This window comes from Platalea leucorodia, assembly GCF_965183815.1.
Source record: "Platalea leucorodia genome assembly, chromosome: 3".
NCBI lineage: Eukaryota > Metazoa > Chordata > Aves > Pelecaniformes > Threskiornithidae > Platalea > Platalea leucorodia.
Genome location: NC_138825.1, coordinates 12,169,704 through 12,185,766, shown reverse-complemented (window position 1 = coordinate 12,185,766; position 16,063 = coordinate 12,169,704). Strand labels below are relative to the sequence as shown.

Here is a 16,063-nt window from a genome sequence, read left to right as displayed (position 1 = left end):
CCAGTCAAGGACTTTTCAGCTTCCCATGCTCTGCCCAGTGCACAAGAAGCGGGGAGGGAGCACAGCCAGGACAGCTGACCCAGACCGGCCAGAGGGCTATTCCATACCATGTGACGTCATGCTCAGTATATAAACTGAGGAGAGCTGGCTGGAGGGGAAGGCAATCGCTGTTCAGGAACGGGCTGGGCATCGTCGGTGGGTGGTGAGCAATTGTGTCGTGTATCACTTGCTTTATATTATTATTGTATTACATTATTATTATTACTACTATTCTATTTCATTTTACTTCAATTATTAAACTGTTCTTATCTCAACCCACGAGTTTTCCTGACTTTCACCCTACCAATTTTCTCCCCTACCCCACCGGGGGGGGGGGAGTGAGCAAGCGGCTGTGTGGTGCTTAGTTGCTGGCTGGGGTTAAACCACGACACAAACATACACTTCTCTTCTGTATTTATTTCAGGCCATGCTGTAAAGTTCTGGTATTAGTATTCTCTTTTTATTGTTCCTTTGGAAAGAAAAGTGTATTATTTTTGCTGTTCATTCTAATTCCTTAAATTACTGAACACAGCCAGGTTCTGTGTCCAAAGTGGGAGCAGATCACTACGTAGAACATTTTACCCTGATGCTGTTCTGGGAAAATGGGAAGCTAAGTTAAATGTGTTGATTCGGACTCAACCTTTGAAAAAACTACTTCATTGTATCCACTTTTGGCAACAAACAAACAGAATGCCTTCACTGATGCTTTATCTTCTCTTGTTTTTGAAGTTAGTGTGTTTTCAGCGAGATGTTTGATTCCAAGGGTTTTTCTCATTCTGATCATGTAAACTGGTAAAGAGCGAGACAATCCTCCCTACCGCATAGTTCTGCTGCTTTTTGCTGACAGGTGTATGACAGGTACAATTTCTGTGCTGTCAGGAGCACAGAAAGCACACTTGTTATTTTACTAACAGTAGGACTCCTGAGATCTAAAAAACAAATGAATTCTTCAAATGTTAACAATGAAGGTCTTGAACTTTGCATCTTTTAGATGATGGCTCTTCCATCTTCAGTGCTTCTAAATCACTGGAATCAGACTTGCCCTTATCCAAGACAACAGTTATACCAGATAGAAGGTACCCTCCACCTCCGCTCATTGTCAGTTTTGGATGGCTTCGATCTGGTAAGACCTTTAAAAAAACAAAACCCAAAACAAACAAACAAGCATCTGTAACAACTCACTCTGTATGTGCACATCAAATTGTGTAATTTAAGCTTACAGTGTAAGACGTAGGGTTTTTTTTCCAGCCACCACAACAAACAGCCATTTGGAAAGCATATTTACCTTCAAAGGGCGAAGTATCTGCATACCAGAAATACCTAAGAATACAGGCTACTGCCTTACTGATTACTTCTTCATGGCATTTCCAGCAAAATTATAAAGTCAAGGTTTGGGATACATGGAAGTCTCATTAATGTGTTCAGAACCGGTGTGCTCGGCAAGAAGCCACAGCTGGTCTAACAAAAAGCATTAAGTAATACAGTGATTTCCAGTTCTGTCACTATAATCTTTACGTAGCTACTCTAAAGGTAAGACATAGCAATGAACCATCGCTTTCAGCTACGTTACACTTTTCTGTAAATGCAGAAAACTCTTCAGTTATGCCTCCTCTGTGCTTTGACTGCCATTACAGCTCTCAGCTGATTTACGTGTGTCCAAGAGACGATGCAGTACTTGTTCCTACGTGCACCTGGACATAGTAATCCTTGCCACGCCTAACTTGTGTGAACATGATCATCTGTGAATCTCCTAATCATTCCCAATTTGGTTGCCTGATCAATAGTCAGTAATCACGGCCACCCTTGAATTAAATCATCCCCTAAATAATAATTCCTTACGGACTCCAGAAGCCTATGGGCAAGGAGAAAGTCAGTAAAATGCAAGAACCTCTTCAGAGGTGGTGAGCTGCTTAGAGATCAGACACGCTTCTGCGTCTTCATAGTTGAGACGGTACTCCACATTTGCAAACATCTTGTTCAAAGTTAGTCGAACTGACATTTTTCACTGTGGAGATGTTTTCCCCTCTCATCTTGTTTTTATTGTTCAGTTCCCAGACCGGAAACTTCTTGTTACTTTAGTTCCAGGAAAGGTGTTATTTGTAGGTCGCCACCATTCTTAACATTACAGATTTTTTTTCAGCTATCAAACCAACTGGAAATGAATAAACACTTGTAATATTTTGCTACACCTCTCTTACACGACATTAAATTGTTCCTCACTTTAGTCCGGCCACTAAAGCAGCACAACTATTAAATCTTTCAGTGTGGTACAAATATTTCAGCAAATGTTTAAATGAAATGTTTTAGAAGAAGAAAATAAAGAATTTCCATTTGAAATTGTTGCAATGAAGCATTAAAACTCCTCAGAATATTTTCCCACTGCTTTCAGGTACAACAAATGCATGTGCTTATACACATTTTCAGCTTAAACATATTTTCAGAAAGTGTTTCGCTCTCCAGTATTCATGCAGTTTTGACGACTTACTGCAGTCCTTACCTGGTAGTTTCGTAGCCAGGTTTCAGACAGCTTTAGGTTAATGACACCGCCTCTTTCCCTCAGCTTCGTGTAACATTCTAATAATGGCTTAAAAAAAACAAATAGTAGGTTATACAGCAGAATAGTCTCAAACTTGAACTATACCAGCTAAAATAACATGCCTGATTTACCTCTTTATACTGGCAGTAGACAACAAAAGGCCTTGAAGGAGCAACAAATTCCAGTAAAGAAAGTAGTAAAGGAGTGGGATGAAACTTGCTGGCTACAATTAAGCTGCAAAAGAAATTTCATGTGCGTTAGTGTTTTGCTTCTAAAACCTATTCATCAAGAGACATTTTCTCCTACTTAGCACAGCGATCAATTATAGCATAAACGTTGCCAATCAGCGTGTTTTCATGGCTATAACAACTCCTCAAATATAAAAACAAATCACAATTTCCTACTTGCATAATTAAGAGGATAAAACACTTGTTCCCTGAAGTGCAGTATATTAAATGCACTGCAGAAGCACTCACTTCAGCTGTGCTGAGCTCCACAGTAATTCTTGTGACCCAAGAATTTGCATGCTGCTTTCTCTACCCTAAGACCATTGTCCAAATATAATTTAAATTTTGTGACTGCTAATTGTTGCTTAGAATGTAACCTCAGTCGTGACTCTTTAAACTGGCTAATCTTCATTAAATACAGTTTTATATTAAAAAGTTGTTATTTAAGTAGAAAACAATCCCTTAATGGACATGACTAAAAATCTGTTAGAAAGAAATTATGTCCTTGCCAACTTAAAGGCTTCATATTTTATTCTCCATCCTCATTTTAATATCATAGTATAACTTGGATTTACAGATGGTCAAGATTCTCTACAGGTATCTAGACTTTTAATAAAAAAAAATCACTGCTAAACTAGATGCTAACAAATAGTTGAGTAAATTAGTTATTAAGTTGTACTTGTGCACAAAGAATGAGCTAATTAAACTACTTCTTCAGTGTACAGATACTATATGAGACAACCCATCAACTAACATTTGGTCTCCAGGGGAATGTACAGCACTGGAGACACCGTTAAACTTACCTAACAAAAGGGAGGTAAAAATGGATGTTCAATTTTCTAAATACAATAGAGGTAAAGAGGTGAGACAATTCTTTTACAGTTGTTTCTGTTTTGGTTTTCTGCTGGCCATGGCCTTGCGGGCCATTTAATTCAAATCCACACTTCAAAAAATTTGTGCTCAGTAATTAACCAAGCAGACTATAAAGAAAAAGGACTCCAGACTGTGCCTCAGAGGGCTCGGAGTGCTGCACTGACACTGCCAGGAGCTCTGCCAGACAACAGGAAGGAAAGTGAGAGATGAGAGAGACCGTGAAAAATCAAATTCTGTTCTCTCGTATGGCAGCACATATTGCTGTCAGCAGGTAGTCCGGCCAGTCGCAAAACAATGTAATGGGTGAGAGGGGAGAAGGAAGAGGTAGAGGAAGGGCAGGGAAGGGTAGAGAGAGGGGTGTGGTCTAATTCTGAACACATGGAGTGTCTATAAACCCATTTCTGCTTTTATCTTATCAGAGTTTAATAGTCTATCTTAAAAAAGTCATCTTTAGAAAAATAGCAATGAATGTCTTCCTTTTTCCCCCTTGAAGACCTATGACAGACAACAACTTTCATAAATGGAATTGAACAAATAGGTCTAGTAGAAGGACTGTTTTACCACCTAACAGCACAGAAGACAAATTTTATTAAAATTTTATCTTCTACATTAGGTAGTAAATATTGTAAAATTCAGGAACTCAACGAAGTTATTCTCCTAAAGCTGGTGCCCATCTTTACCTAATGACCAGTTCTTCTCTACTCTGATATTAAGCCCTAATCTTTCTCCCCACATCCAATGTTAACCAGCTTTTACCTATCCTTTCCCCGTTTCTCTCCTGCAAAACAAAACAAAATCCTAACTTCCCTGCCTGCTTCTACTCACGTGCCAAGTTGTTAGTTTGAAGCATTTCTTTATTCCATGCCAATCTTTCCTGGCTTAGCAGTGTATGTACCCTGTGGTTCTCAATCTAAACAAAGGGTGGGCTATAAAAGGCAGATGACTGAAGAAAGGTCATCCTGACTGAGCCATCTGGGACAGTGCCTTCAAGCAGCCACAAACCTCTCTTCCTCCCTATCATGCTGAAGACTTCCTAAAGCAAGAAATCACTCATCCCTTCAAGTATATAATTTGTTATAGCTTTCACGCATTACAAAGGACGTAAGAAGTAGACAAGTGATTGAAAACAAGAGACAAATACTAAATAGGCTTCCTTGAACTCAAACTTAATCAACAACCTAATATTTTACAAATATTTTACAAATTTTACACTACAGGAAGAATCAAGTAAAGTAAAATATTAATTTTTGCTTTGCCAAACCATGCACAGACATTAATTATAATGATGGGTGCAGGAGACAGCAGTAAAACTGTAACAAAACACTGCCACTGTTGAGGCAGCTTAATGGTCATCCACAGGCATCACCGGTGGTGCTGTTGCTGCCAGACAGATGTGCAGTACTTTTTACAAACCTCCTTTACCGTTTTATTGCTTCAGAGAACACAGAATGACCTGTCTCTGCAGCTTCATAGAAAAGGCTAGTTCTACCACTTAAATATGCTAGATGAGATATACTAAAATATGAATGAGCATGAGTTAAAACATTTCATAATAATAAAACCAAAAATTATACACAAGCATTTAAACATAACCAATAAACATGTATTAAAATTTATCCAAGCAGAACAGCTTTATTCCCAGTGAGCCTATTCTTAGGAGGAAAAAATGAATATGTATGTTATTAAATTAACTAAATCAATGTTACTTGATTAACTCAAATCACTTCAGCATTTGCTAAGAACATCATGAAAAAGTCACAACCACCAAGTGCTCTTACACTATTGTGGGGCTGAATTTCTAGGAATATATTTATCGTATTTGTTTTAAACTTCTCATATTAAATCTTCATGTTAAATTGTTCCTTGGGAACAATCAATCCTGTCTAAAGCAGGTAAAATGAAGTTATGCATTTTTTCCTGTGTAAAAAGTAAATGAGTTTCTAAAAACAAACCAACCAACCAAACTCCAAAACAACCAACTTTTAGATCCAATTTAATAAACTTAAAACCTCAGGTTCTACTTTGCCAGTTAGAATCCTGTGATTTTTATCGGCAGTCATTTTGTATTAAATTCTACCTGGATTCTGTTTCTCACCGGGTAGATTTTTTTTTACTGTTTACTCATAGCTAGTCAGGAAACTATGACTTTTAGATCATGAAATTTCAAACCATTTAAATAACAGAAAAAATCTCAACCAGTTAAGAGCCAGACAAGACCCAAGACACATCTGGGTTGACTGCTTGCTTGTAAAAATTAAGAAAAAAAATAGGGTATTTTTAAAACAAAGCTTTTATTTGTTTGAAAGGAAATTATTTTCTGTAGATATGTTTTCAAACAGAAGACCTTTCTAACTACAAACTCACCCATCAGCATTCTTCTCTCTCAACAAAGCAGCAGTTTCTATTAGCTTTTTCCTTCTCTCCCATTGTTTTCTTTGCTTTTCCCGAACCTTTGAACAAGAAAACAAATAGTTTGCACTTTAACTGGTAATTATATATTGGACCACTATTGCATGGACTGAATTTTCATTTTTTGCATCTTAGATGGCTTAACGCAAGACAAAAGATAACTTCCAGAGTTCTATTTTAACACCCGAATAACCTGTATTTCAGCACGTCTGATTCAGATGAGAGAACTTTTAAGTATGCAGACGTTCTAAAACTTGAATAGCCACAATAAATATTCTTACATTTTCTTTATCTTCTTTTTCTTTGTTCTCTTTAAATTCTACATCTTCAGCATTAACATCCATTTCTTGCTCTTCTGCTTGGTTGATCTCCATAGCTGCTTCAGTAGTAGATTCCTCTTCTGTTTCCTGTAGGGAAGTTTGCTTCTCATCAGTCAATCCATTGCTTTCTTCTTCCCCTAGCGCGTTATCTTCAGGTTCTGAAGGCAGGGTCTCTGTAGAAAATGTCCCAGACAGGACACTATCCACTTTGCTGAGAGGAAATTCATGAAGATTATTGAAAAAAAGTTTTGGAAATCCAAAACAACTGGTAGCAGCTCTAACAGGTCCCCCTCCTGGATACATCTGAATAATGGATCCATAGCCTGTGAGAGCAAAAGAATCAAAAACACATTGGAAAGCCAGAATTTCTTACATTGCTTAAATCTTCTCAATTTCTAAAATGCTTAAATGAAGGATTCACTTAAGAATAGGTAAGTAAATTGCCTGCTTTTAATCTAACCTTCATCAAATTTAACAGGCTGCTGAAGTATGCCTCAAGGTAGAAAATCTTTATTGGAAGGACAACAGTTACTGCAACTCAAAAGAACAAGGTAACTGAAAGATTATGCACGTATTAAACATGTATTTAGGATTAGCACAGAACATATAAGCAGTGACAATTTGTTAGAAAAGCTAATTTAATTAAGAATTAAAAGACAAATTTTCTACAGTATTTGTTACTTATAACTATGGAGTGGTTTTGATAAAAAACAAAAGCTAACTTGAACAGCATTAATAGGCAAAGAATTTCTTCCACATCCAGACTCTAAAGGAAGAGATGTCAGATGCTTAAACATACTAAAAAGAACTTTTCAATAGCTATATTGAAATTGCATCTTATTTAATTCACTTCAGAAAGTATCCCTATGGCCAAAAGTTGCTGAAAAAAACACCATTTAAAGTATAACTGCCCGTGTGCTTCTCAGCCAACAGACAGCACATCTGGGTCCACAATATTACATCACACTTCCTACCTTTCCAGTCTTCTGGAAGATAATTGTCATTTCTGTTTAGTGTCTTTGAATGACTTATGATGAAACTAATTAACTGAGTTTGAGAAATAAAAAACAAGTCAAACTTCTCTTAGAATACGCTCAAGAAAACGTCATATACTACTTTTAAAATACACATTTTGCAGACGTTAAATCTCTGGCACGGTGAACAAGAGGAATGACAACATTTTCAGTGCTGTGGGCTGTCTGAATTCCAGTGTTATTACTCCTGTTTTCTGCCATTCACTTTCCTGGACTTCCAGGTGCCTGGGAAGAATCTGCATACAAGCTCCTTACGGCCTTTTCTGAACACAATGTCATTATGCTAAGACAGAAACTAAAACAGATCTACATACAGTAATATCAACTTTAAATTTCTTATTTTTTTAAAATAGTGAAAAATAAATCCAACTGAAACATGCAAAATACAATTTTCTCCAATGGAAAAAACAAGTATCTCTTTGAATACCGGAGACAGTAAAAGTCAATTTTAAAAACTAAGAAAGTGTTTTAAAGTACTGCCTTTTAAAAGTATCACAGAGATGTGTATTTCTTAAGTTTCAAGTAAGCCCTCAGCTTGTACATTACTAAAGCTACCGTGTTACTTGCCTCCCATTCGCTCCATCACCGCACCCAGCACAAGGCCTGCGCATGTTTCCATTACAATCATCTTGTTGCCAGCATGGATGTTTCCTAAAGTCAGCATCTGAGCCAGGGTGTCATATCGCAAGTGGCTAGAAGACAGAAGGTTTTAAGAAATACCAAATTAGTTTCCTTACAGTTAGAAATACTGTGTATTATCAGGACCCTGTCAAAAAAAATTGGATTACAGGTAGATTTTCAGAAACAGTATCAGTGGCCTTCAGAGACACCATGCAGAAACTTATAATTAACCATCTGGTAATAAAGAAGCACTAGAAACAGAGCCAACAAGAAATTACCAGGGCATGAGCGTTTAGGTTTACATGAAAATAGCAAAAGCAGGATATGAAGTAGGATGCACATCATAAAGTGCACATCTCGTGCTGTGCCAGTCAGACAAAATATTTTTTAAACTTCTTTTCAATTTTTTGTTGTTCTCTCTAACATGTCAGTTTTGTGAAGAACAAACGATACTTGAACGCATTTCCTAATCCAGTAATGTATCCTCAGCGATTTTCACCTGTTTTGCAGTAGCATACACCACCCGCAATCCAGGATCAAAACCTAAGTCTACCGACTGCAGCGCCTGCACTGACAAGGCCCAGTGATGGCCAAGGAAATTACAACTAATCTTAATAGATAAATAAAGCCAAATGGAGGAGAAGGAAAAAGGTTTGAGAAGACTTAAATAACACAAATAGCAGTTTTTTCAGTCTCAGCATCTTAGATCTACTTTTACTACTTCAAAAACAATAAATCAGTCCTTCTTAAACAATGTCTGGAATACTGTATCATTTAACTTAGGTAAGCGAAAATCAAACGCAGCTAGATCTCTGCCCTGCCCCCCCCAAATTAACCACTTGTTTTTAAATTCTGGAGACTTCTGACTGAAGAAGATCTGATTCCCTAACATGTTAAAGACAAAAATTCCTGTTTCTGGTAGGTGGCTTGTTATTTTGATTACTGAGCCAGAGAAGAGAGACAGTATGCCACTGACCAACAACAGATAAGAGATTCCTCTGCAAATGCCAAGAGCCTCTGTCTACACAGGTAATTAGCAAGATGGTGGTGGTAGGGAAATGGGAAAAGCTGATGCTGCATGCAAGAGAGTTTTCACTGCAATAGCATATTGATTCCTCTTCTATATCAACATTATTTTTCATTAATTTACAATCTTTCCATTAACAGGGAAAAAAGATGATGTGAGGAGTATTATATACTCGGTATAATACAGGTATTTTGAAAAATATTAAAATATCTCTCTGTTATAATATGAAAAAAGAAACAAAATGAAAACATACTTAATTTTTCCAGGTTCCCTTGCATAATACATTGTTGAAAGAATGCGAGTGGATGGTTTCACAATTGTAATAACTGCCTCATATCTGTAAGAAACACAGAGTAATAGTCTTATTTCAAGCTCAACAAATTAGAGAACTACTAAGTATTTTCCAGATTTTAAAATTGACTTACTTTTTTTTCTTCTTCTTTATGTATTTATCTTGAGCAAATTCTGTTTTGTCTCTGAATGTTGTACTGTTCTCTATTAACTGTTGAACTATTTCCTTGGAAGAGACAATTTATTTTTATTATAGCTGGTATTTATTTCTCATTCATTTCATATATAGTATTTTTTTAAACAAACACTGAAAATACTATCTTCCAGTAGAGGCATGTATACCATACACTTCTACTGACATTAATGGCAAAGTAAATTTCTACTGATCAACGTGACAACTGAGGCACTACACTGATTATGTGCAGGAATTTAATCATATACTTCTGCCTCTAGGTGTTCTTTTCACTACATAATGCCAGCATAAAAATGATAAAACTGAAAATGCTTGTCCTGGAAACAGGATATTTTGTGGGGAAGGAGTCGGGTAGGTGCCAGAACTAACTCATGAGAGAGGGCAGACTTGTATGGCCAGAAACAAACACACACCAGGATTGTTCCTTTCAGAATCAGCAAGTCGTTACTTCAGCTCTTACTGTGAAGCCTCAGTACCTACGTGTTCTTATCCTATGCTGAATGTCAAGGAGACTACCCTGCTTTCTCTATGTGATTAGCTATTTTTAATTTAATTTAATTTATTTAGAATGAGGCAGAGTTATGTTTATTGTCAGCTACTATGGAACAACTGACACATACTCTGTCAGTCTAACATTCCCCATAGTAACTGGCTTGCATGACAGTACCCTAAGTCCTGTGTGAAGCTATACCGGCAAAAATATTTCACAAAACCAAACCAAACCAAAGAACCTGATGTCATATGTAATATTTACTTTAATCCAACTCCCTCTTTGGGTCTCTTGTCTGACTTTAGCATCTCTATCTCTGAGGGTATCTTTTTTTCCATCTTGTGCTAGTTCTTCCCCTATACGCTGGCTATTTACCAGACATCTCCCTTACCCCACTTAATTTATTCTGCTTTCCAAATTGTGCTAGACTTCTGTACCAGCTCCTTGCATGATGTCAAACTCCTTAGCATTTACTATTTCCTACAGTAGTCCCCCTGACCTCTTTCTTCTCTAGCTCCTAGATTTCCCCAGAATTCCAGGTTTTGTTTCCTGGTCTCCTAATCTCCTCCTTTTGCCAATCCAACTCTTCTTCCTCATACTTTCAGGTTCCAGCTGGAGGGATCATTAAGACCTCCAACAGAAAAAAAGCTTTCATTGCTCAGGGTTTGTCCCCATGTCTGCGATACAAGAACAAATGCTGCAGAGTGCTACTTTGGTTGTGATCAAAGTAGTTTAACTGCTAAAATTGTAAGTTTCTATTAAACATGTAGGAAGAACAATGGTATAACCTCGCCTCACAGGAGTTTGGAGAGGGTGGTGGCAGGGAATGACAAAAGGAGCATTTTCACTGTGGACACTGCGTCTCCCGTTGCACTTTAAGAACCTGCTCCAAAATACAGCGGTACAAGTACTTCTCACATTCTATTGCTACTTTTCAAGCCATTATTTCTTAAAGCCCTTCGAGCACTTAAAATGTACTATTAATGGCATGAAACAGCACATCTTTCTTTTTTTGCTTTATTCTTGGAAAAAGTTAAATGCAGTGTCTGGGTTATTTGAGTTTTTGGTGGCTTTCCTCCCCCCCCCCCCCCCCCAGTAAAATTTACAGCAAGGAAACTGGGGAGTATTTCTGCAGGGTAAGCAAAACAAGCCACAGGGAAGCTGCAGCACTATGCAATGCCCTGGGAGTACATGCCACTTGTACGTGTCTGCATCCTAACACCTATCCCTCAGGACCTGGGAAGGATTTGGGAAGTGATGGGAAAAATCAAACCCCATTAACATTGCGGTTGCTTTATTTCAAAGAATAATCTCTAAAGTGAGCCTGCATCACAAAGACATGCCATTCACAAACATGAGTTCAAATTTTACCAGACATTTATGGAAGAATAATATCTATTACTGATAATACAACACAGTCTAAAATGAATACTCAAGTACAGTTCAGAAGCCAGAATTAACGAAGTAAGATATTTTAATAATCTAAAATAACAGTATGGTAGATGTATGGCACAGACATGCTGAGGACATACAGAAAAGCCAGAATGATCTTCTGCCACAGATAATGAGAATGAATAGAAAACGTCAAAGCTATCAGACTGATTAGTACATTCTTCTCAAAGAGAGAACACCACGAGCAGCACAACCACAGGAACAGAAGAAATGCCAGTCTAAACTCCTTGGACCCATTAAGCAGGCAAAAGCAGAACAGCTGCTCTGAAGAGCAGCAGCAAACAGCAAGATGCAAAGAGGAGATGAACTTGATGTAAGCATGAGCAATTTCTTATTTTTATTAGAAGGAGTAAACCAAAGATGAGAGAGAATTTTGACTGATAACATGGGCAGAACAGAATTGGCTACAATGGTTTATTAACGTTTAAGATGGCCTCACTTCTTGTTGACAAAATGCGGGGTAAAATCCAATCCCTTTTCTAACAGAACAGAACTGATCTCTGGAGAATATTCTTAGCTTCTGAGGTGCAGATAAAGCACAGGCATCACATGCGTTTGGTAGGTACGGCCTAGAGGCGTGCTGATAGTACATTTGTTACATAGTGTTATGTGTTAATACTTTGGTGTTTATCCATAATCCTTTCCTCCTCCTTTGATAGTTTAGTTATTGCACAATTTTAATACGTCTGTAATACAGAAATAATATTTTGAATCTTATAAACAAACAAAACTAAAAGGTGATTAGGCAAGCTGTATTTCCTTAACAGTTTTAATATTTCTTTTTGTCTGTTATGACTTCTGATGCCGTAAAAATTCATACTTTACTCTCTATTGACAAAGTTGCCAACGCTACATGAAGTTTTCTCTGAAAATAGCCTTTGCATTTTTGTAAAAACAGATCTTTAGGAAACACATGACTTGAGCAGAAGAACAAAGAAAAAGCACTGAAGTCTATGCACCGATAAAAAGAATACCCTATTTCATAAACTAAAATATAACCACCAAGGTAGCACAGAAATGACACCAAAACCTTATTTTTACCTGTCCTTTAATACCCTTGTCCTTCAAAGCCTTTATGTCATCATGAGTCAGTTTTTGAGACTTTCCATCGTCAACTATGTTACGATTATCTGTACCTGCTTCTTTTGTTTCTAAAGGAAAAGGATATAGACTTGTAAAATCTAGCTCTAAATATCTTTAAGTTGGAAAACATATGATTTTAGTTTCACAGAAAGCAGACTTCTCAGGATTAAACCCACATGCTTCATGGCCTTGCAAAGTATTGCCTAAGCAATCAATGAAATGTAATATGTAAAATAAACCTTAGTATATATATTCACCCCAACTAAGGTTCAGATTTTCTCCCATATTAAAAAGCTGATTTGTTACAGGACTAGTGAAACAGCAGATCAAGACAAAACCATGCACTTTTATGACAGAAAGAATATAAGTAACGTTAAGTTAACAAATGATTAATAGAAAGCTTTTCCATCATCTTTGGTATTATCAAAGAAACACATTAATTAGAACTCATTTTTCCAAACACTAGTCAATCCTCTGTAATACCTGTAGTAGTCTCTTCCACCTCTTGCTTTGGCTGGAGGTTTCCCCCACTGGTTACTTCAAATGTAGTTCCATAAATATGTCCGATGGCATTATCCAGATAGAACCACTGCTTCTCAAAAATAATTTTTCTGAAATAATAAAGTTAATGATATTGAAAGCATTATTTTTACTATGTCTGAAACCCACAATAGTTGAAAGTAAACTATAGCTTCACATATGCCATTTTTATCTATATCCTTGAAGAAAACCAGGACAAGCATAAGAAGTGAAACACCAACTACTATTAATCACAAAACCACATTAAACTGAAACTGGTTAGGAGAAGAACAAAGAACTTAAATTGAGCATACAGTAAGAATTTTTTTTTCAGTTCAAAAGAATTCTAAAATGGCAGATAAAACAAGGATATAGCACTTGAATTATATAGTACCATTTTTGATAGAGAAAGTCAGAACAAGGCAAAGAATGAAATTAATCTAAAGTACATGAAATCTAGGTTGGGTCATGCAGATTAGTGCAAAAAGATGAGCATGAACATGTATTTTGCAGAGCTCCTTTGAAATAACATTTGCCAAAGGACTATGAAGAAAACATACACCAGTGTCATGTAATCCTACATGGTTTAATAATACCAAAAAAAAAAAAAAAAAATTATCATCTCTTTCATTTTGATTGCCCTAAGGGAGGTTTGCATTTTTCCTTCTTCACACAAAAAAGGACCCACAAAGCCTTTAACTTTCAGGCTGACCTACAAAGGTTTCCTTGCTGACCAGAGAAATATCAATCTCCTCAAATGAAACAGGTACTATGTCACACAGTCAGGTGTGAAACAGGTACTATGGTGGAACAGGTACTGTTTATGTCACACATAGACACAGGTCTATGCCGCACTCACATTTGAATCAAAATGTACCGATATGAGCTCTTATTATGCCTATTATACTCATCACTAATTCTGAAGCTGAGCAAAAAGATTGAGTTCTTTGTTATTTCCAGTTTTCTACTGACTGAAGTAGACAATTCATGCATATCTTTTAAATACGATATTATTTGTACCCCAAAATACAATGCAGAATTTAAATAAAGCATAAGAATAAAAAGGTTTGTCAGACATATTACCAAACCCTCTTAATAAAAAATTAACATTATACTTGCTCATGTAAAGTCTATTAATCTCTGCCAACACAGATCTTGAAAGACTAATAAATGATTATAAAAGACTTGAAATGACTTAAAAGAATTTATATAGATAACAAATTGTGTGCATGTGCTCAAATTTCATTTTGATGTCCCTTCTAAACAGAATATCCAACCACAGCTATTGTCACATGTTCTTGGAGTGTCCTTACCCTAATCAGATTATAGAAAAGAAAAAATTAATGCAAAAATTATTTAATTTCCTATACCAATATTTACTTTTTGACTTTTTTACTCTTTCTTTCTTTTATCATAGGGGTTTTAAACAAAAACTGAAGAGGGACCTAATGAACCGATCTTGGCAGTGCTCTGCAGGCTAACAGAGTAACTACCTGATTTTGGTGCCAGATTCTACTGGCGAACATGAAGCCTATCAATAACCAGTACTCCCAAATTCTTAGGTCCGAGCTATGCTATTTTTAAACCAGTCTTATTCAAGCATAGTACTTTTAAATCTCCATGCTACTGAATCAGATGTCTGGCCACGTTACCCAATACTGACTTCTACACATAAACTATACATACTATACACTATAAAACTGTATGCTGCAATGGAAAGAGACCAGACTGTGTCCACTGATTACAGTATCTCCTGCTGGGGTGCAGGCACTTCATGCTATGCCAGCTGGCCTAGGAAAAAGAAATAGGAGACCTTTCACAGCATCCTCTCCAAAGCAGCAACTACCCAGAACGGACAGCTAGCATCTTCCTACAGTCTAACACCGATGAGAACACTGAAGCCAATCCCTATTATTAACAAAGCAATGCTGCATCTCACAGAAGTTACATGCCACAGCGAAATAAGTATGATGAAGATATGCTTCTCAGGCTGCTGCGCCTTTTCTCCTATTCAATCGGCACCAGTTTGACAATGACAACACAAAACCATATTAAATATCTTTCAAATTCTTACAAAAACCGCAGCCAGATCTTCCGGGGTTTTTTTCGTCACAGGAAAGGAGACAGCATTAAAATTTTTCACGCTGCCTGTCACATGGGCCTAGCGAGGCCGTTATTTCTGACTGGCACGCCAGGAAAGCTATGGGTCACATCGGCCGCGCCAGGACTCCCCTTCCCTCAGCTGGGGCCGCGCGACGGCCGCTGGAATCGCCTCACGGAGGGGTGGGGGGAGGGGAAGGCGCAAACCTTGGCCGAGGGGGGAGGCGACAAGCGGGATCGAAAGCCCCAGACCGGCTCCTCACCTCCGCCGTAGCACAGGTACCGCTTTGAATACGTCGTCCCGCTTGAGGACGGCGCAATCCCCCTCACAAATGCGCGGGCCCGGCCTCAGGCCGTCCTCCATCGCTACAGCCGCTCGTGCGCCTTCCGTCGCGGGGGCGGCCAGCGCGCGGGGGCCGGCGGCCCCTGCCATTGGCGGGAGAGCGGCGCATGCGCCGCTCTCCCGCCAATGGCAGGGGCCGCCGGCCCCCGCGCGCTGAAGCAGGGCAAGCTGAAGAGGAGGGCGAGTAGGCGGAAGGGAAAGAGCCGGCCAATGAGAGCCGGAGAGCCACGCCTCCTGCTCCGCGGCCACGCCACATGCTGCCTCGGGATTGGTTGCAGAGCCGGAAGTAAGGGATGGGCGCCAAGCTAGAACGCTGAGGGGGGTGAGGGTTTCCCCGTCTCCTTAGGCGGCCCGCGGTGGTACCCTGCGGTGGGGAGAGGGAGGCCGCGTCTTCCGCAAGGCCTTCGAGGTACCTCGGGGTCTCTACTCCCAGCCCCGCAGACGAAGTCCCCCTGGCAAATAACCCTAATTTACATTAAATATCTTTTGGTGAAACTTCTGTTTCT

At 38.4% G+C, this 16,063-nt stretch overlaps 1 protein-coding gene across 2 annotated transcripts; it reads right to left on the bottom strand.

Moving 5' to 3' along the window:
- Positions 1–15,605, bottom strand: TRMT6 (tRNA methyltransferase 6 non-catalytic subunit). 2 transcript variants are annotated; one of them, XM_082306182.1, is made up of 11 exons: positions 15,478–15,605; positions 13,079–13,206; positions 12,554–12,663; positions 9,512–9,603; positions 9,340–9,423; positions 8,006–8,130; positions 6,366–6,727; positions 6,040–6,125; positions 2,707–2,809; positions 2,537–2,623; positions 1–1,169 (listed from the first exon to the last, which is right to left on the bottom strand). In XM_082306182.1, the coding sequence occupies exons 1-11, from the start codon at positions 15,576–15,578 to the stop codon at positions 996–998; spliced, it is 1,452 nt and encodes a 483-aa protein (XP_082162308.1). In that variant the 5' UTR covers positions 15,579–15,605; the 3' UTR covers positions 1–995. The 2 variants fall into 2 exon arrangements, with proteins under 2 accessions (XP_082162308.1, XP_082162309.1); XM_082306183.1 differs by lacking the exon at positions 1–1,169 and adding an exon at positions 1,848–2,191.
- Between the last annotated feature and the right edge of the window lie 458 nt (positions 15,606–16,063).